Source organism: Gadus chalcogrammus, chromosome 13 (genome assembly GCF_026213295.1).
Source record: "Gadus chalcogrammus isolate NIFS_2021 chromosome 13, NIFS_Gcha_1.0, whole genome shotgun sequence".
Taxonomy (NCBI): domain Eukaryota; kingdom Metazoa; phylum Chordata; class Actinopteri; order Gadiformes; family Gadidae; genus Gadus; species Gadus chalcogrammus.
This window is the reverse complement of record NC_079424.1, coordinates 24210243-24231270: the sequence shown is the minus strand read 5'-3', so window position 1 is coordinate 24231270 and position 21028 is coordinate 24210243. Positions and strand designations below refer to the sequence as shown.

General features: G+C 41.1%; 1 protein-coding gene across 7 annotated transcripts in view; it reads right to left on the bottom strand.

Annotated features, from left to right (window-relative positions):
* LOC130402672 (ubiquitin-associated protein 2-like) overlaps nucleotides 1-21028 on the bottom strand; it is a 78955-nt gene that overhangs the window by 40930 nt on the left and 16997 nt on the right. For all 7 annotated transcript variants that reach the window (XM_056606973.1, XM_056606972.1, XM_056606971.1 and 4 more), the window contains exons 12-14: nucleotides 16296-16527; nucleotides 6914-7048; nucleotides 6644-6774 (exon numbers count right to left, since the gene is read on the bottom strand). In XM_056606973.1, the coding sequence (XP_056462948.1) occupies nucleotides 6644-6774; nucleotides 6914-7048; nucleotides 16296-16527 (498 nt within the window). The remainder of the gene's footprint in view (nucleotides 1-6643; nucleotides 6775-6913; nucleotides 7049-16295; nucleotides 16528-21028) is intronic.

Genomic DNA, 21028 nt, shown 5'->3' with positions numbered 1-21028 from the left:
ATGCCATCCTTTTAAGTTATAAAGGTAGCCGCACCCACCCCAAACCAATCAGAATAAATGTATGTATGTCGATTATAGCGGACTACACCACTTCTATTCCACATGGAATTATATTCCGATCAGAGAATTCCGATTGAGCCGTATATATGATAATTTCTCATTCCGATTGAGCCATTCTTCCACTTCTAATCGGATCAGATCAAAACTTTTACTCATTTATTTAAAACATTGTTCTTCAATTCTTGCTATAAGGTCTGCTGGAATGCTAGAAAACATTCAGCATTAAACAAATATTTTGTATCAAATTTGTAATTTTTTTTTTTATTATTGCAAAGCTAGACAAAATAGTTCATAAAGGACATTTAATTGTTTGATTTATGCAATGGTGAAAAATTAAAGCAAAATGAATGAAAAACAGCAGAAGCCACATTCGGTATTCGGGTTCGGCCAACTGTTTCAGTGTATTCGGTTTCGGCCAAGAATTTATTTCGGTGCATCCCTATTTTTCACATAAATAGGACGGACCTTAGCTACGACTTGGCAATGGGAGGTATTTTAGTCAGCTGAGCTATAAGCCAGAGAGCTAACGTTCTGAATGGTACATATTTATAATTTGAAATTCGCCCCAGCCTTTATACCACATACTCTAGGGCAGGGCTATTCAATTCGTTTTGAATGGGGGCCGGTTGGTGGAAATGATCCAGAATGAGGGGCCAGAAAAAAATGCCTAAAATTGTTGAGCATCACATCAATAGCTACAGATACTGTAAAACACGACGACATAGGAGTGCATATATTTTCTATATTTGATCAAATAGAGACCAACAGCTTATCAAAAACAATCCCTATTTGATTAACGTCATAGGCTGCCTGTTACTGTTTAACAATCTTATCAGTTCAGGAAAAGACAATAGGTTAACTCTGCGACAGCTTATCAAATTACATAATTATAAGTTAACTCAAGAGTGCAACAGTTTATCAAAATACAGGTAGCAATAACAGCTTATCAAAATACAGGTAGGCCTAGGTTTACTCAATAGTGCCACAGCTTATCAAAATACATAGTAATAGATTACTTTAAGTGCAACAGTCTTTTCAAAAACAATCCTTATTTAATAAACATAGGCTGACTGTTGGTGTTAACTGGCATTCAGTGACCCTCTTGGTCAAATGTGCCATCTAATGAGAGAAATGGCATTTGTTTGATTTAGCAAGAGCAGTGAAATCGGGAGTATATGACGTCAGGGCAATATAAATACAGTAGTGCAGGTGCTCGGCAGTGAGGGATGCGCGATTACTAGTTTTAATGGCATTCATGTGTGAGAATGCGGATTCGCACTTGTAAGTTGATCCAAACAGTGAGGACAAAAGGTGCAAGACACATTGAATTAGGGAATTTCTGGAGGCTGACTTCACGAATCCAGAACTTTTCTGAACCTGCCAGCTGATGACTGAATGTCAATGAGTTCCAGTTGTAAACACGCCTTAATGACACAACCAGCTCCTTTGCTTTCACTGCAAACAAATCTCATCACTTCAGTGGGGATACTGACATTTTCAAACCTTGTTGCAAAGTTGGTTTTCAATGCATTTATCAATCCTGTCATTGCCTCAGTGGTTTGTAGACTTGCAGTGCGCAATGCTGGGAAAAGAAACATTTTTCCAGAACATAGATCAGCAGAAAAAAGTGCCAGCCTTTTTTGAAAAGCCTGGAATCTCTCCACAAGTTGCGCGACTGTTTTATCTCTGCCCTGCAGCTCCGTATTTAATAGGTTCAGGTGGTGAAAGACGTCGCTCAAAAATCAAACGGCTGCGTGAAACTCGACATTTTCCATTAGACAAAGAAAAGTGTGAGCTTTTTTCTGCTTTGAATTACGGGGAAACATCAGTATCTCTTCCTTAAGTTTGCAAAATCATTTCAACGCATTCCCTGGCGGAAAAGGCGGTGCTGTAAGCTAGACGTAGAACGAATGAAGTTAATAATTGCCATGACAGTCCATGGTCTCTTTTAACTCGCCATTTAGTTTTGCACACAGGAGGCTTTGGTGGATAAGACAATGCAGCGATCTCTGCTGTGGCGCCACATCTGCCAACCTAGCGGACAGTCCCCGTGTTCTGCCCGACATCGCCGGCGCACCGACCGTAACCAGCATATTGATGCACTCCAACCCCAACTGGTTCTCTCTGAAGAATGAAATTACTTTTTCGAAAAGTATCTCACCTGTCATGTGTCCATCCAGTGGAATTAATCCAAGTAGACCCTCACAAAAGCACTCGCCATCAAAAAAATCTAATAGAGGCACAGCTGTGCTACATCGCTGCTGTCGGTTGATTAATCAACAGCTAGCGACATCACCTCCGCTTTTTTGAGTTTGTCCAAAAGAGTCTCAAAAACATCCGATGCAAGGGTCTCTGCTCTCCTTGATGTTGACGTGTCAGAGATGGGAATTTTCTTGATTGAATCGATCACGCTGTTTCGGGTTCTCATCTGTAACCACCTCCTCGATCGATGCAAGCATATACTCTTTGATGGTCTTAGCATCTGTAAACAGCCTTTTCTTTTTGCCTAATGCCCAGGCGACTTGAGTGATGCTGATGTTGCTCTCCTTTGTTCTGAACAAGGGTTAAGGTTCAGCGTCTCAGTTCATAGCATGAAGTTAGCCCCGAAAGCGACATTGTGTTGATTCAACCAGGCAGAACGATCATCAAAACAACATTAGGCGCGAACTTCGAAGCGGAGCGCGCCAAGCAGTTGAGCAATGCAAAAGCTCACTAAGAAAAGCGTAGTGGGAGCGTGCGGGGAGGATTGTGGCCACGCGCCTTGCGGAACAAGTCTACGTTGTGCTGCGCGGAGATGAGAGAGGGCAGCTCATATCGACCTCTATAAGGCCAGCAATTAAAAAAATATAACTTATTTTTTTCACTAAAAAGGCCCAGTAAATATTCCTCCGCGGGCCGCATCCGGCCCGGGGGCCGCCAATTGAATAGCCCTGCTCTAGGGCAATGGCGGACTCGGGGGGGGGGGGGGGGGGGGGGGGGGGGCGCAGGGGCAACTGCCCCCCCTCGTGCCTCCATGGTTGAAAAAGTGCCCTCAAGAGTGGCGAATACGAGAGAAAGTGCCTTATTGGCTGCCCTTTACATTTGAAAAAAAATATTGGGTGCCCCTTCATACAATAAATTATGATGAGCCCTCTAGAACAAGAAAATTCGATAACGTGCCTCAATGAGTGCCCTCTTAATGCCCTTACAGTGCCTCGGTGGTTGAAAAGTCCCTTCTAGAGTGGGGAATATGAGAGAAAGTGCCTTACTGGCTGCCCTTTACATTTGGAAAAAATGAATGGGTGCCCTCTGATGTCCCTTCATACAATAAATGATGACGATGTGCCTTCTAGAGCAAGAATAAGGCAAAACGAACATGTGGTTAGATAATGAGGTGCAGACGTTCCACTCTTAGGTAGCTGACGAACGGGGAATGCGAAAGAGGCGTTGCTTTCATATGGCGTCGCTATGACAAACAGTTACATTGAGTGGTACTGAAATCTGCAATGGATAACAAAGCAAAAAGCAGATTAAGATTATGCCCGTACCATGGCCCCCATCATATGCTCTTCCCCCCAGCAATGTGAAAGCTGGGCCAAAGGGCCTAAAAGACAATGATGTGGAATCAGTTTTCCCTGGTCTGACTTTGCTTCTCAAAACATATGCTACAATCCCGGTGACAACTGCTTCAGTAGAGCGATCGTTCTCTAAACTGAAGTTAATCAAAACCAAGCTCAGAAACCGATGTGGGGAAAGAAGGCTCTCAGACCTTCCACTGCTATCAATTGAACGGGATATCCCAATAGACTATAACGAGGTAATTGATCTACAAACGCATGGCAAAAAGAAGATTTCTGCCATGACTCCACCACCCACATCTCCGTCCCCTGACTACCAAGCAACCAAATCATAGCTTTCATTGACATTATCACGCGTGTGTGTTTGTGAAACAAATGTTAATAGTTCCCTCTGTTTTGCTGTGTTTGTGGAATAAATATTGTAAATGTTTTATAGTTCCCTGTGTGGTTTTATAATATCATGAATTACTTTGATCTGGATCTCCTTATAATTTAATGCTAATCTTAATCAAGGATGAGGACTATTTCATCATACATCATAGCTTTTTGCACGCTGGTTGGGCCCCATGTTGTGCAGAGTGTGCCCTTTTGATTGTTTTGCCCCTGCCCTTCCAACAGTCCAAGTCCACCACTGCTCTGGGGTCTATAGCAGGCTTCTCCAAACGGCTATATTACAATATATATTTTTTTTATGATTTCACTGCATGATTAGGTTAGTAAAATCATTTCTCACTGAAATACAAATTGAAAGGCAGAATAGTCTGTAGTACAGCATAAAAACAGAAAAAAGCAATGAACTGAAATGAATTTTGGGGCAACATAAAACAACTTTCAGTGACACGACTGTTGTGAAGCAGTGCTTGAACGCCGCTGCCGAGACGTTACTTGAAGGTAAACAAAGGGAATTGTGTGAAAAAATAAATCCAAATCCCAATGCGAGCTGCAATGACAACCAGAAAATCCGAAATGTTATCAGATGACGCACTGTCACAGCTTGATGCGGCTGTTCAGAGTGTCCCATCCTAAGCCATTGATGAGTCTTCAGATTAAACGGATAATGCCCAGCTTTTGGTTTATGTGCGATTGTTTCATCAAGACAAGAAAGATCTGTGAGGACCTGTTGGGTCTAACACCACTTGAGACACACAAGACGAGAAGATATTTATGAGGCTATTAAGGAGATGCTGTCAAAGAGGGGGATTGATCGAACAAAGCTTGTCTCAGTCACTACAGATGGGGTACCCGTTTTGCTTACTTGAAATGTAGGCCTAGAGTACCCGTTTTGCTTACTTTAATTGAAATGTTAATATGCGTTACTTTGTCTTAGTAGTTTTTCATGGTTAAAAGTAAGCTATTTGGAAATTGAAAATAAGAATAATCACCGGGCCATTCGTTTCAATGGGCATCGCGACGGTCTATACGTTCAACATAAAGTGTACATATTTATAATTCGAAATTCGTCCCAGCCTTTATACAACGGATACTATAGGGTCTATAGTAGGGGTGGGTATTGCCAAAGAAGTCACGATTCGATTCGTATCACGATTCACATGCCACGATGCGATTCTATCACGATGCATCGCGATACTTGAATTATTGCGATGCATTGCGAATTTTCACTGAACACTTAAAAAAAAATTAAGCCATTACCAGTGGCTGACTGGCTGTGTATGATCTGGATAGTGTGTTCAATTGATAACTCAAAGCAACTCAATTCATACATAGCTGTATTTATTGAAACGACTATTACTGGATACACTGACAAGAAGTGCTAAGGATCTATAAAACTTAAAATAACAAAATAAGGATAATCAGTGCCGTTTACATGGCCTCAGTGGTCCTTTAAACCAATGAAATGAAAACATTCAAACATTTCCCCTTTTGGAAGTAGCTGCCATTATAACAGCAATATCATTTCATAAACATAAGAGGACAAACTGATGCCACAAAAAGTGAATAGGCTTTATAAAACTATATAAAAAAAAAAAAAAAAAAATTTTTTTTTTTTAATTATTCATTTTTTTTAAATTAATAATCGATTCTTGGCGTCAACAATCGATGCAGTAGATCGTGAAAATTAGAATCGCGATGCATCGTCATGACGATTATTTGGCACACCCCTAGTCTATAGCATATACCCGCGTTTTCTGATTACAGTTTAATGTAACGGTAAGCTGACATCGCTAATAAACACCGCAACTGCAAATTAACCACAGAGATAACCATGGCAACCGGTCAAACAAATGTTCTTTTTGCAATCATTCTGCGCGCGCATCCGCCGTGTTGATAAAAAAAATAATCCCCCTATATGTTTATACTGCACAAGTCTTTAAATATCGATTCCTCAAGCCCGAGGTCCGAAAATTTGCATTTCCCCATTATTGTCTTTCAAATGACTAACAGAAGCGAACTCGCAAAGTGGTTTGGCAGCAAGCCAGCCGGGTATATCCAGTTTGTTCCAGCGCACGCACCACGTTACATCATTGATATCACTCAGATCCTACATGCAACATAAAAATAAATCCACGCAAGTTTTAGTAATTTTAGGAGATAGGCCTGCACGCAAATTACACAAATTGAAAAAGTCATAGGCCTTGTTGGAAATGTAATGCCTCGTCAGAAGACGTTTATTTCTTTTTAATGGCCTTAATTTGGGCTAATTACATTTGCTACCGTTTAATACCTTTGACCTTTTTTCCTCAACGTTGTAGTCCATGTGCTGGGAGTTTGTTCTCCATGTTTTAGTCCATGTGTTGTTTCTCCCTTTCCATCTTAAGGACCACAATGGAAACTAGCCTTTGGGCTTTATTGTGTTTTTTTTAATCCTTTTGAACACTTATGTTAATTGTTGTTCAATAAAGTTTTCAATCAATCAGTCAGTGTTAGCGATGGCATCAGATAGTGAAATGACAAGTGTTGCATGTGTGAATGATATGTTTTGCTCCATGTCAATAACTTCATTTTGTGCAGCCAAGCAGCTTCTTCTTAGGTATGGCATATTATACAAGGCGTTCATCATGCCTTACCTTTGAAGGAAGGGGAATTCTGCGTTTCTGAGTCTTCATCTGTCTCTGTGGGGGTTCTGAGATGGGGGGGTCCATGCCCTTCACTCCTGGTGAAGCTCCGTCTCTTGCGGGAGGCAGCGAGGACTCATGACCTGAGGAACAGCCGTTTAGTTTTTTGCTCACAGGGTCAGCGCCAGAGATGAAATCCTGAGCTTCTTGGTCCCCACTACCAACAGTAACCCAAGGACGCCTCATGAGACGTCCAATCACATCCAAAGAGCAGCGAGATACCTGGTTGGGTGGGGACCTGTGGGGCATGCTGTAGAGACGGGGCCGAAGGCTCAGGTGTAGGTAAGACGGACTGTTGCTGCCGCTGGCTCAGCTGGCTCAGCACGGCTGAGGGCTCGGGTTGAGACTTCAGCTCCACTGGAGGAAGGACCAAAGACAATATCCTCAGATACATACTACATCCATTTTTGATGTGGCTAGGACAGTGGTTTTCAAACTGTGGGGCGCGCCCCCCCTGGGGGGCGCCAGAGTACTTCAGGGGGGGCGCGACGTGAGAAAAAAATAAACCCGAAAAAAACCCTGCAAGTCCATGATTCAAATCATCAGTCGTACTTCAACTGTAGAAGTAACATAACTAAATAAATTTTCAACCGTTTATCTTCGTGCAAACCATTTAACAAATCTACACACTTGTATCTTCTATAATATCTAAACAGAATTTCGATATCATTTAAAATTTCTTCAGAATCAGTTTTAGTTTCATACCGCTTAGTTTTCAGCTGTTTTCATTGAAGACGTCAGCCCATTCTGATACACCTACTTCTAGACATCGTAACTCATTCCTTTTTCAACCGTTTACCATCGTTCAAACCATTAAACAAATCTACACACTTGTATCTTCAATTCTATCAAAACGGAATTTTGATAGCATTTATACTTTTTTTAGAATCACAGTTTTAGTTTCAAACCGGCATCGTTTTCAGTTGCTTATAATAATTTAGGTCACCATAGCAATGCCGGTAAACATACACCGCCGAATAGTAGAATTTCTGGACTGAAAAGGCAGATCTGATTCGACTGGCAGTTTACACAGATTAAGATGTTCAAATGTATTTAAAAAAGGTTAAGCTAAAACATGCTTAGATAAAGAGAAACCAGTCCCATGTTATCTATGCTACAATTAAACAGTTTTTTTAATCAGATTCAAGATTTCATGCTACAACATTCATCATGTCTTAGTGCTGTGCAGTATATGAAGGGGAATACCGGAATTATGTTGCGCCACGATATGTATTTTGCTTTACCGTTGATACCAGTTATATATTCATAAATTCTAATTTGGCATTCATATTGTTTTGTTTAAACTTTCCCATGAGTGATAGTCAGGCCTGGAATTTCGTGATTTTAGGGGGAAGGGCACTTGGCCTGCAGCGAGGCAATTTTTTGGAGGGCACAAAGGCAACATGCCAGGGCATCAAGGCCATCAAGTTAAAAAACATGATTTTGATTTCACTCAAAGACAAATCAATTTCTAAAAGCATTAATGCCTTTTTAATAAACACTATAACACTTCTATAGAAATTGTTCATTGTTTTGTGTTTTCTCTGCATCTTCAAGAGGACTTTTGCGATAATTCTCCACTGTCCTTTCTTGGCATTCTTTTTATAAAGGAAAAAAAATTTTTAATGTTAAAACTGTTTTAGCGTCTATAAGATTAGAATTTGCACAATAAAGTAATATATATGTTTTGAATAACGCATTATAATTACAATTATTTCAAAGTGACAATAACCTTCCCTCTGCTACGCTAGAGACGACGTAGGCATCAGCCCAAAGATTGTGTACGTATTATCACTGACATTGGGTTGGCCTGTGTTGCCAGTAGGGGTGCAACGGATCATCATTGATCCGTGATCCGTTCGGATCATCTATTTCGGTTCGGCACACGCATGATCCGCGGATTGATTTATGAAAAAAAAATTTGCGCATGTTCAGTCCACACACAGCCGTAACCATTCCTGCTAGTTCCAGGGACAGAGCTACTTAACACGCTCTGGGTAAAAGTCCGCAACAGTTCCCTTTTCAATAAGCAAACAGTCCTATGGCTCGTTGTGATTTATTGTCCTCAGCGTACAACATGAAGAACAGTGGGCATGGAAAATAAAAGTAGGCTAGACTTCGGTGACTACTGTAACGATAACTGCTGCCTCCAGTGCTACGTCTGTTTCCATACTCGCGCTGCCACACAAACCTGTCGCCTAGGTTACCACACAGACGTAACACGTAGCTGACATAGCTATTGCCAACATAAAGAAAAACACATCGAGCATGGCCACGCATTTACAGCGACATCACCCCGGTGTTTCACTGACAGGAGTGAAACCGAAAGCGGCTCAACAACCGCTCATCACCGCGGCATTTAAGCAGCCCCTTCTTCCACAATCAGACCGGGCTAAAGCAATCACAAACGCTATTTTTTTATTTTTTTTGCTGATCCGAAAAATGATCCGATCCGTGACTCTTGATCCGAGGAACGATCCGAACCGTGAGTTTTTTGATCCGTTGCACCCCTAGTTGCCAGCACTGGCGACATTGGCGGGGCATCAATTACTGATCCGAAAGCAGTTTTATTTCAGAGTGCAGCAAAAAGCTCCGCTGCGCTTGAGCACCACAAATTCTTGGGAAAATATAGCTTGTGTGGACTCTACCACATTACTTGGTCAATAAAAGAGCTAAGCTACTGAAGAATATTTGATTCAGAAAACAGCTACTCTTTTCGAACGCTTACATTGTTGTCAGCTGGGTAAAAATATCGATTCATCAATGCACTGCAATTTATTCGTTCTCGACTCAATTTAGATTCAGAACTCTTGAAATCGATTATTTCCATAAAAAAAAGAAAAAAAAAAAGCATACTCAGGGCTGTAACGATACGCATATCGAAACCGAAATCGCGACACTCAGAACCACGAACCTGTCTCGCGGTGTGAGAAGGCAGAAGCGCGATACGCCCTTTCTAACCCTCCGGTCAAATTGTCAGATTGAAATTTGCTAATTTGTCTAAATAGTAGTCTGCTGACACTGCCCCCTCTTATCGATGCCGTAATTATGCGACGAGATGCCCTCTCTGTGATGACAGCTCTCCGTGGCTACGGAGGATTGCATTTCTCCACAGCCGTCGAAGTCCTCATATGCGATATGAACGACATTTATCCAGAGTGGACCAAGCGCGAAAAAAATTGCCTTCGTGATCCCCGTCTCTATTGTTTTGTGGGATTTGACCGGCAGTTTGTCTGCTTATAGGTCGGAATGAAGCGGCCACCGATTGACAGGATGGGTACTTTATTCTACCGGACTCGTTCGCTTCTTCACTAGAAGCACAGGCTACCGCTCGCTCTCCTCGCTCGTCCACTCACACACACACACACATACGCACACTGCCATTCTCGCGCACACACATAGGCCTACGCTGCTCGTAACACTATGCCTCGTTATTGCGACGTTCGTGTTAGACGTTCATGTTATTTCCCATCTATTGAAAGTTAGGATATTAAACATGTTGCATTCTATACGGCCTCATTATTTAACATGCATAGTCTAATAAGAAGCGCTAATAGGATATTTGACTAAACCAACCAAACTAGTTGAGGGCTTTTGCCTACCTGCAAGCATCCTCTATCTGCAATCTTTGGTTATTTATTTATTATTTTAGCTATACTTTAATAGTATTCTTTCTGTTCAAATCTGTTCAGTGTTCCAAATTATTTGTTATTGAATGTTACATTAAGTTAATTGTTATATTGTTTAAATAAAATGCTTTTTAAATTTAAAAAAATCGTGGAATGTATCGAACCGTGGGTCAAAAATCGTGATACAAACCGAATCGTGAGTTTGCGTATCGTTACAGCCCTAATACTCAGTCATTGTAATCTAGAAGCGAGTATGCCTAGATGTACATGCCCTTTTAAATTTGTCCATGTTATGATTATTACTTTTATGCTGCAAGTTTAGCTCAGGAACAATACTATACAATGGTGTATTCCTTTTTGCTAGTTAAAGCACAATGAAAGGATTTTTTGTCATCTGCACGTATTATTGAATCGATATCCAAGCAATTGGATCAATATCAAATCGAAAACGCATCGAATGAAGACCTAAAGAATCCAATTGAATTTTGAGGTGCCTGGCAATACCCAGCCCTACTGCGGATCGGGTAGCCATCAACAAGAGCCCTTTTGACGCTTGCATTTTTTACTGGTCACACTTGTTGATTACGTTACTGTTGACCAATCAAGTACATGAACTAACATTCCATTGCCGGTTGGACTTGACAGGAGAGGGCAGAGAGGCAGGGGGGGAAAGAGAACAATAAAAAAAGAGCGGGGAGAACTAAAGCCGCATTTTCAGATAGGCATCACGGCCAGACAAGAGGGGCAACGACAGCCATGGCCGTCGTGAAATTCCCACCCTGGTGACGGTTAATACCAAAATATTTTTATTTGAATGAAACAATACTGTTTCGGAAAAAGACGCATGTTGACCTATTTTGTTGAGCATTCATTTTTGAGCGAATGTAGCAACCATCGTGCGTCTGCAGCAGCTGTTTGCCAACACAGTAAACAAAATATATAGACACGCGTGCATAAACAGCAAACACACAGTGAGCAGGTCGACACTGCTCTCCGACTGCGACAACGATGCGATATTTTGTAAGTTGTGTTACTGTGTTGTTTCAGCCAAAGGTGGAAACACCAGCAAACTGGTGAACCACATGAAAAAAATGCATTTCCGTTAAGGCGAGACACGGCAGGCAAAATCATCGATTTTGCCTGCCGTGTCTCGCCTTAACGGAAATGGTCAATTTTGATATTTTGGGCTATTTTGCACCATTAACATGTAATGTTTCGCACAAAAGAAAAAAAAATGTCAAAACGAAACATTTAGGTGTTTGTTTTATTATAGTTTGTCAACTTGCGCCTCTGAATTTTACAGAAGATTCACCAAACGTTTGCTTTATTACGCACCGTTTCAAATACAGCCGGTCTCTGTCATATGTGTTCCGTGGTATCATTGGAAAGCACTCGATCTGCTGCACAACATAAAACTGATATCTGATTGGCTGGACTCGATTTCCGACCGGACGATTGGTTTGAATGTATCACGTGGTATGCTCTCAAGCTTGGTTGGCTTTTGCCATAAGAATCTTTAAAAGCCGTTTTCTCAAAATGAGTTTTTCCTCACACGCCAAGCAAGGAATCTCCACTTCTGTAGCACCTACATGCACCAAACTTTAGAATCTTATTCTCAGCTATTATATGAAGATTTTTACAGTGGGATTTGTTGATATATCATTCTTGGCCTGATTTACATGACATTTTATGCATAAAAATAGGGCGGCAATACATTTTTTTTAGGCATTGGCAGTATTTTCAGATTAACTGGATAACGAAAGGAGATATCCATAATCCCCTTTGTAAATATTTTTCTATTTGATATAGCAACAACATGAAAAAATAATTTTGAGCCTGGCTTTTTCCAATGGTCCGATTCTTCGTTTCAAAATGTATGCATATTTGCGCATATTTTATTAGATATAGCCTAATTAGCATATCTTAACATACAATTACAGAAAACTTAATGCATTTTCTTCTTCTAATCATGTGGCTAATCAACCGGTAAAGTTTCATAAAGATATCTGCAAGTTAAAAAAAAAATCGTATTCACCTGCCGTGTCTCGCCTTAATATGAGAAATGCACCGAAATGCGCCCAACAGTTAGCACTGGAGAACGACCCAAGACGAGCAACTCAGCAATCATTTAGTCACCATTCACTAGCGGTGTTACACGTGTTCCCAAATTATCTGGTTCCCGATCACGTGCATGTGGCGGGCACAAGCATATTTATCAGATTAACCAGATGCGTCGGAGCTCACGTCAAAATATTTGTCGAAATAATTCTAAATAGTTTCAGGGCATCCTAAAGTTTGAAGTAAAGGTAAGTTTGATGCGATAGGAAGTCTTCCATGCAACATATTTCCAACGAAGGGTACCGATACCCAGTAATAACATTCCCTGGAGATGAATAATAATCACACATGGTATTCAGATATGTGCTTGAAAATGACATCATCACCTCCTTGTCCATCAAAATGTAGCATAGATAGGCACAAACATGAAATCATTTTTGGATAACGCTTTTTTGTATCTCGTTATTGATGGAAATATGTGTCTTACAGAGTACTACATTAAAAGGCAGCTATAACACTTGATTATACTAAACGGTAACGGATAATAACTGGTGACATTCTATACATTATGAAAGACGGCAAAAAATCCAGTTTCCTTGACAGCGGTCATTATATGCTTAGCAACGGTGAATTATCAAAAAATAATCACCGCCGGAAGTTTTGAAGGCCCATGCAAGTAAACGAAGCATTCCCAGACCGGCAAACTCCTCAGAGTAAAAAAGGTGACAATGTCAGGTTTTAATGACAGACTTCGATGTAAAAAAAAAATTTAGCCCTTTATTATACAGGTATTTGCTGTTGGTGTATTAGCCTAGGACAACACCCTTACCAGATTATTTATCTAATTAGCCCTATGTTAGAATTTACTGACTTTATGCAAGGTCTACGTTCGTGCAGTACTCGGCGTTGACTCGGTCCTAAAAATACTATATTTTTGTAAATTATGTCACATCAAAAAAGTGGTAGCTAACGTTAGTCGAATCAAGCAAATACTGTAAATAGCTGTTCTTGCTCCAAAATACTTGACTTTCATCGAATTTAACACAAGATAGTTCTTTTAAATTAGGGCTGTACGGTATGGACTAAAATGTATAGCACGGTATGATTTGAGGCATAGACGGTAACGGTATTATATCACGGTATGTTAATTTTATCTTCTAATTTCGATATAAATGCCTCTGAAGGGGTAAAATACTGGAAAGGCAGCAAAACCTGCTTAATTTTTTTTAACCCTTTTCTCAAGTTACTACTCTAAAAAACACTAATGATTAATAGTATGGATTTGTTTCTCCACTTGCTTGCGGACCTTGCCATATAGTTTTGTCATCTCAATTTGGCTGAAGGGTGTGCGGGCATGTAACGCGTACCTGGGTTTTGACCATCTCTTTAAAGCCCTTTATATCGACCTTGCTGCGCGCCTTCGTGCTTGCACAATAGCATACTTCCTGAGAAGGCAGTATCGCTGTCAATCTGTCCCTGGGAAAAGTAACGTGGTGCCGAATTGAAAAAGGAACTATGTTTCGTTACCATATTTTCAGTAGTGGCGCGTAACTTTACTTTTTACATGAAGAAGTAGTTAGGTTACTGTATTAACGCATTACTTTGTTTCGCGTAACACAACATTGTCTACCGGTCACACCGGTCTCACGGCAACGTCAAAATCCATACCGTAGCGCAAATTTCCACTGGTGGACTTTCTATACCGTAGGCTAGGGCTGGGCGATATGGACCAAAAGTCATATCTCGATATCTTCAAGCAGAATATCGATATAAGATAAATATCGATATTTGTCGAAGGGGGGGGGGGGGGGCGCGCTCCGTGCGCAGATTTGATATTACTATTTCTACCGTTCGGAATTGAATACAGTTTGATGGTTGAATAAACCGTGGACTAGACACTGCCTCCGCCTCGTATTAGAGAACATTATAATATATAACATCACGGCCAAAAGCTTTGTGCGCTTCCAAAATATTATGAACCGTAACGACTGCGTGGGGGGGGCGGACATGACATGCTATTTTATGTATTCTTTAATATAGGCATTAGTGGGCAACTAACACAGTATTCAAAGAAGTTCCCGAAATTCTGCCGTGCAGCCACGGTACCACATAGCCTTTAGCCGTGTTCTGTAAATATTCTAGAACCCACGGGAGGCATGTCGCAGTTCATGTACTTCAGCGAGTCAAAGCCAAAGTTCCTTTCCCCCAATTCCTTCTCAACCATGGCTCAGATAACCCCCAATACAGTCTCGTTGAGGAAATACAAGGGACGTCAAAGAACCGACAAGAAACACTTGCGTTACAGTGTGTGTGTTCACACACACACACGCACACACATGTGGCGCTCGCACGGTCGTGTCTCATTGGCGGGCCAACGTCTCTGGGCGGGCCAGGCAGAGTAAGGGGAGGAGTTTAGATGCTTTGTGACAGACCAAGACATTCCAAACCAGCGCGATTGAGCCTCCGTACATTATAATATATAATGTCACGGCCAAAAGCTGTGTGCACCTCCGGAATATTATGGACAGAATTGCAACCCTTTGGTTGGGACAGTTTTTAAGCACACTCCACAAATTACGTGATTTTGTAATTCGTCAGACAACTTATATCCAAACCATTTCAATACTATGGAGCCGTTGGTCTTTCGCTTGCAAACAAGCTCCTCGGAGCTGCATGCGCAGGCGGACTCCATAGCTGTGTTCGAAATCGTTCCCTATGACAGATATAGCGCACTATATAGGGTGCTCGCCATTTTGTAGTGGTGTTCGAATTCTCAGTGGTTAATTTCATGCACAATATAGTGCACTTAAAATACCCAATGAATAGTGAACGATTTCGAACACGGCTCATGTTTCAAAAAGTGACGTGAGTCAGTGGAGGGGGGGGGGGGGGGGGGGGGGGGCAGGCAGAGACTGTGTGTGAGCCGGAGGCAGAGCGGGAGAGACATGAGTTACGAAATAGCAGGCGGCAGGCGCCGTTCGAAACTGGTGTTATTTGGAACAAATGTGCTGTAATTTCAACGCAAATTAAATTATATCGATATTGACGATATGGTCTCGTTTCATATCGCGTTTGAAAAGATATCGATATAATTTAAATATCGATATATCGCCCAGCCCTACACCCCTACTTCAAATCCAAAGGCGAGCTCAGTTGGCGCTGTGTGCTTCAAGATTCTGAAGCCAGCGCTGAGATTCCGATTGGCCCAGAGAAATGTGAATTATAACAATTATGCAATAATGTTTCATATCAAGGACAGCCTTCCCTGCCTCCCCACCTAACAAACTCCTGTTCTACGCGATTCACGTGAAGGACCCAAGAAAACGGCGATTGTCGCCAAAAAGCGACAAGTTTGCAGGTGTGATTCCAGAGCATTGAGAAGAGCCGTGTAATAAAATATTTTAACCACTACCTACAGGCAGTTTATGACATCTATAATGTCTGGTAGGATCTACAGGATTTTTTGTGTCGTTTGAGTTTGAGGCTGTCGTGCTTTCATTTTCTTATTCTCCGGTGTACTTTAAATGATATTTAAATTGTACATGATATATGATTTAATCCATATTAACTTTATTTATGTTGAATGTTTGCATCGTTGTACAATAAACAAACTTCAGGTTCATACTATGTCCAATGACTCAGTCTTTCTGGATACATAGGGTTAATATACATATTTTACCTTTAACTAATGTAATATAACTAAGAAAGTCTACTAAAACGTGATTTATTTATTTGTCTTATATACCGTATTATAATACCAATACCATCCGGACATTGGAAAATACTATGATATGAATTTAAGCTAATACCGCCCTACTTATGTCTGCAATTAAATATATGTATAGAATAAACACATTTAAATCTTTTTTTGTCAAACTAGAAGTGAAGGTTTGACAATAAGACAGAGTTGGACTCACAATGATGTGCAGAAAGGGGTCCGTTGTCCATTCTCTGGGCCTTAACGTCCATAGAGGGGGAGGGGCCATGGTGTGGACATGCCTCTTTCACAAAGCTGCCGTTGCCAGGGTTGACCATCTTCTGGCTTGTCCTCTGGCCAAGCCTTGGGCTGTTAAGTTGCTCTGGTATCCTGACATCAGAGGAAGGCTTGGCTGCGCTCAGAGAGCCAAATCCAGATCCAAGCAGAGAGGACTGCAGCGGGAGCGAGAGACAAAACCCTAAGGACATGTGCAGTACTGCAAAACATGCATTTTCCTAGTTTCAGATAGGGCTGTGCGATATGGGAAAAAATGAATAACCCGATACATTTTCTCCATTTCACGATATATATTGATATTTTGAAATCACACTTTTACCCTTTACTGTTTTCACTACAATCCCTACAGACTATATACCATTCTTGGTTAACCTCCAAGGTGGTTTCCATCAAAGCATTTTATATTTTCATGTTAGTGATTAATCACTATTGAGTTGAAATAAGACAAAAAAAATATTCAAACAAAGCACAAACTGCAAAAACAATCTTCAAAATTACAAAAAAGGGGCAATATAAAACTGAGCAGCTCAGGGGGGGGGCCAGCGCCTTGCCGGGGTCAACAGATAGATAACTCCTCTCCCCAACAAACCACGGAGACACGACCCAGTAAACTCTTTATGATTGCTTGAAGTAGGGTAAAACAACAATGTTTTCCGAGGCTAACTTATAGCTAGAGAAGTAGCATAAGACGAGGGAGCACCTTGTATTCCGATTTTGCTTCGTGTCATCCGAAATTGGCACAAAAAAAAGTGCAAAAAGTATAGGCCTAGGCGGAGGTAGAATGCGACACCTCACCAACCCGCAGATTATCTCCTCAAAATGTTTTTAAATGACCAGTTATAACTCATTGCCAAAGCAGGGGAACAATAAAATAAAAAGGTCAGGTATATAGTATAATACAAGTATAAAACTTTAAATACAATATATATATATACTTTATACACTCACCGGCCACTTTATTAGGTACACCTGTCCAACTGCTCTTTAACGCAAATTTCTAATCAGCCAATCACATGGCAGCAACTCAATGCATTCAGGCATGTAGACTTGGTCAAGACGATCTGCTGCAGTTCAACCGGCGCTCCATGTCATAAAGCGCGAATCATCTCAGACTGGTTTCTTGAACATGATAATGAGTTCACTAGGGCTGCAACTAACGATTATTTTAATAATCGATTAATCGGTTGATTATTTTTTCGATTAATCGATGAATCGGATAAAAAAAAGAAACATTTGTAATTGCCGCATCTTTATTCAAAAACTGAACATTACTCCAAATTCACAGAGCAGACTGAAGTGTAAAAACACCAGGTTATTGCTCCAACGTCCCGGAACTATTAAAAGTAATATTAAATAATAAAATTAAAAAAACATAACTGGGATAACACAAAAAAAAACATACAATGTATGATATACTTTTATATGTATATAAGGGATGTCCATGGTTAACCGGTCAAACCTATTGATACCATTTTTGAGACTCCTTGAAATAGAACTTGTAATATTGCTTTAATTGCTGATAAGATGATAGTTCAAGATAGGACATTAAACAGGTCATAATTCTATCTTTACTATCTATTTTATATTACTGGGGAAACAAGTTTTCACCAAAATCTCAATTGTTATTTTTTTTTTCTGTTGCATTTGAACGCATCAACCATATTACTGAGCCAACCTGAACACGTCACATTTGACACTGTTTGTGACCATTGGTCAGTTGTTGTTTTTTAAGCTAACTAGCTCTATATCCTACCAATTTTAACATGGATTTAAAAACTGCATTACTATTTTTAACTGACGGGACTTTCTACACCGTCAGGTTGTGTGATTACTACCGCTGCTTTGATGACTGTTGATGCACAACATCTGCAGCAGCAGCAGCTGACAGTCTTCGGTTGGACTACTAGACGGATACCGAGTTTAAGGAGTTTTTTTAACCCAAAGACAGTGAAGGTACAACACTTTTATGTAGGCCTACAGTCCAGTGTTAAGATATGACCAAAATACAAGCTGTGGTCGCTCACACTAAAGCTCGATGTGGGCATGCATGAACCATGATCCAACCTGTCGGCGGCTGGCTGTAAAGGGAGCGTGTATGTCCTATGTTCCCGGGTCCTATGTTCCCCTCTTTGTATGAGACTGGGGAACATAGGACCCTTTTTTTTTTAAAAAGGGTCCTATTTTCCCCGCTTTTCCCAAAAAGGGTCCTATGTTCCCCGGTCTGTTACTTTTTCCACCATTACTGCCAAATTCCGGCCGAGATAAATACCATTGGATGTCTTTACCTTTTGTGGAAGAGGGAGAGACGTCGGAGAACCTGACGCAGTCTTTTCATACGCCGGTAAACAAACCCCGGGAAGCCCAAGCCCTAAGAGAGCTCCCATGGTATTATTGGCCGTGATATTATTATACAATTATATTATATTATATACTATTATATAAAGAGCTCCGGGAGTCGCAAACGGCAACAATCACTTTCTCCTCCATGCTGCAGTTCACCCCGGACTGCGCTGCACTGAGTTGGCCGGTTGAACGCTGATTGGCCGTTACGTTACACATGTCAGTCACTCAGTGGCCACGCTGTTGAACGCCGATTGGCTGTCATCACGCGAATGTCGCGTCAAAGTTTAAATATTTTTAAAGATTGGTTGATTTTCCCAAAAAGGGTCCTATGCTCCCCGGTGTGTATGGCTACAGGGGAACATAGGACCCTTTTTGGGAAAAACGGGGAACATAGGACCCGGGGAACATAGGACCCGGGGAACATATAGGGATGACGCCGCTGTAAACAGTGCTGCGCCTACGGGTAACTTATTAATCGCGCGACACAACGAATCGACGACCAAATTCGTTGCCAACGCATTTAGTAATCGATTTTTATTGATTTTATCGATTCGTTGTTGCAGCCCTAGAGTTCACTGTACTCAAATGGCCTCCACAGTCACCAGATCTCAATCCAATAGAGCACCTTTGGGATGTGGTGGAACGGGAGATTCGCATCATGGATGTGCAGCCGACAAATCTGCAGCAACTGCGTGATGCTATCATGTCAATATGGACCAAACTGAGGAATTTTTCCAGTACCTTGTTAAATCTATGCCACGAAGGATTAAGGCAGTTCTGAAGGCAAAAGGGGGTCCAACCCGGTACTAGCAAGGTGTACCTAATAAAGTGGCCGGTGAGTGCATATGTACTATACTGCCGCCTCGATTTCCGCTGGTATTGCTCTGTTTCTCCCGGAGCACTCTGGATTCGTAAACTCAGAGGCGACGGAACCATTGACGGATGAAACGCCTCCGGGACCGGACGAAACGGTCCGTATCATTTTTACCGTAGGGTGTATGCTACACTGAGCCGGCCAGCGCTGCAATTCGTAAGAAACTTGAAAATGAGTTCCCTCCCTTCCGGACCTAGATGTCGCGTGAGATTGGTTGGCGAGTGTGTGACAAGTATTTTTTTTTACCCCTCACTCACGTTACTGCGTGAGGGAGAGGGAGAAAGCAACCAGAGAATGTTTTAAACACGAAACCAAGGCAAGTCTCGGCTCCCGCATGAAAAAACCCAGATGACCGTAAAATACTCTATACTTTTATGCATCTCACACAGCTATTTCGGAGATAGATCGATTATATTCGATATATCGCACAGCCCTAGTTTCAGGGCATCTTAAAGTTTGAAGTGATGGGGAAGTTTGAGACGGTAGGAAGTTGTCCGTACACGCATTTCCAAGTAAGGGTACCGAAACCCGGCATTAACATTGGCTGGATTTGTATAATGACACTGCATTATCAATAGGCACCAACATGGAAAAGGGATATAGTACATGTAGCGGAGCTGCAAAACGGCCCCAAGTCTTTTTGAAGGAAGATAAGCATATCTGCCTTTTTATCCAGAATAAACTGCTGTATTGATCGTGATTTCGATTTTAGCGTCAAACGATCACAAAACTAATATAATCGAAATCTTTTTTTTTTTTTTTTAAGTTTTATAGAAAGTGCAGAACAGCTGGATACATAATTACATTATTTTAGATTTTAACATTTTCCCATTTTGCATATTTTTTAAGGCGAAATTTGAAAGGTCTCGGTAACGGTGTTTTTTTGGGAGAGACGTACTGAATGAATACATCATGCTTCCAAACTCAAAAATAATCGTTTGAATAATCGTGATTTCAATATTGACCAAAATAATCGTGATTATCAACATAAAGTAAAGTTTTGGTTACTTAACTTATTTGAGGCAACAAGTTTCCACCCTTTTTTCAAGTAAGCTTATTTTTTACAATGTGGGTGGGTAATAATAGTGTAATAGAGCTTCTTATTTCCTCCATCTTAATCTACTGCACTGACTTCTTCAGTTCAGTGCAGGTTTTGTTTAATGAAAATCAACATCTGCACCATCTCGGCTGACAACCGGTTCCTTTTCTCATCAAGGACATTAGCACTGCACTAAACAGTCTCTCACTGTCCACCGATGTACAAGGTGCACATAGAAACTTTGTGGCTGTATCAGCCAGTGCGGGTCGCTGTGTAGCATGTGCCCGCCAGTAGTGTAGAGGATTCTCTGACCTTGGGATGGTTTGTTCAGCCAGCATTGAGAAGAGCCGTGGAATAATCCATAATAATGCAAGGTTTAGAAGTTAAATATTTGAAAGAT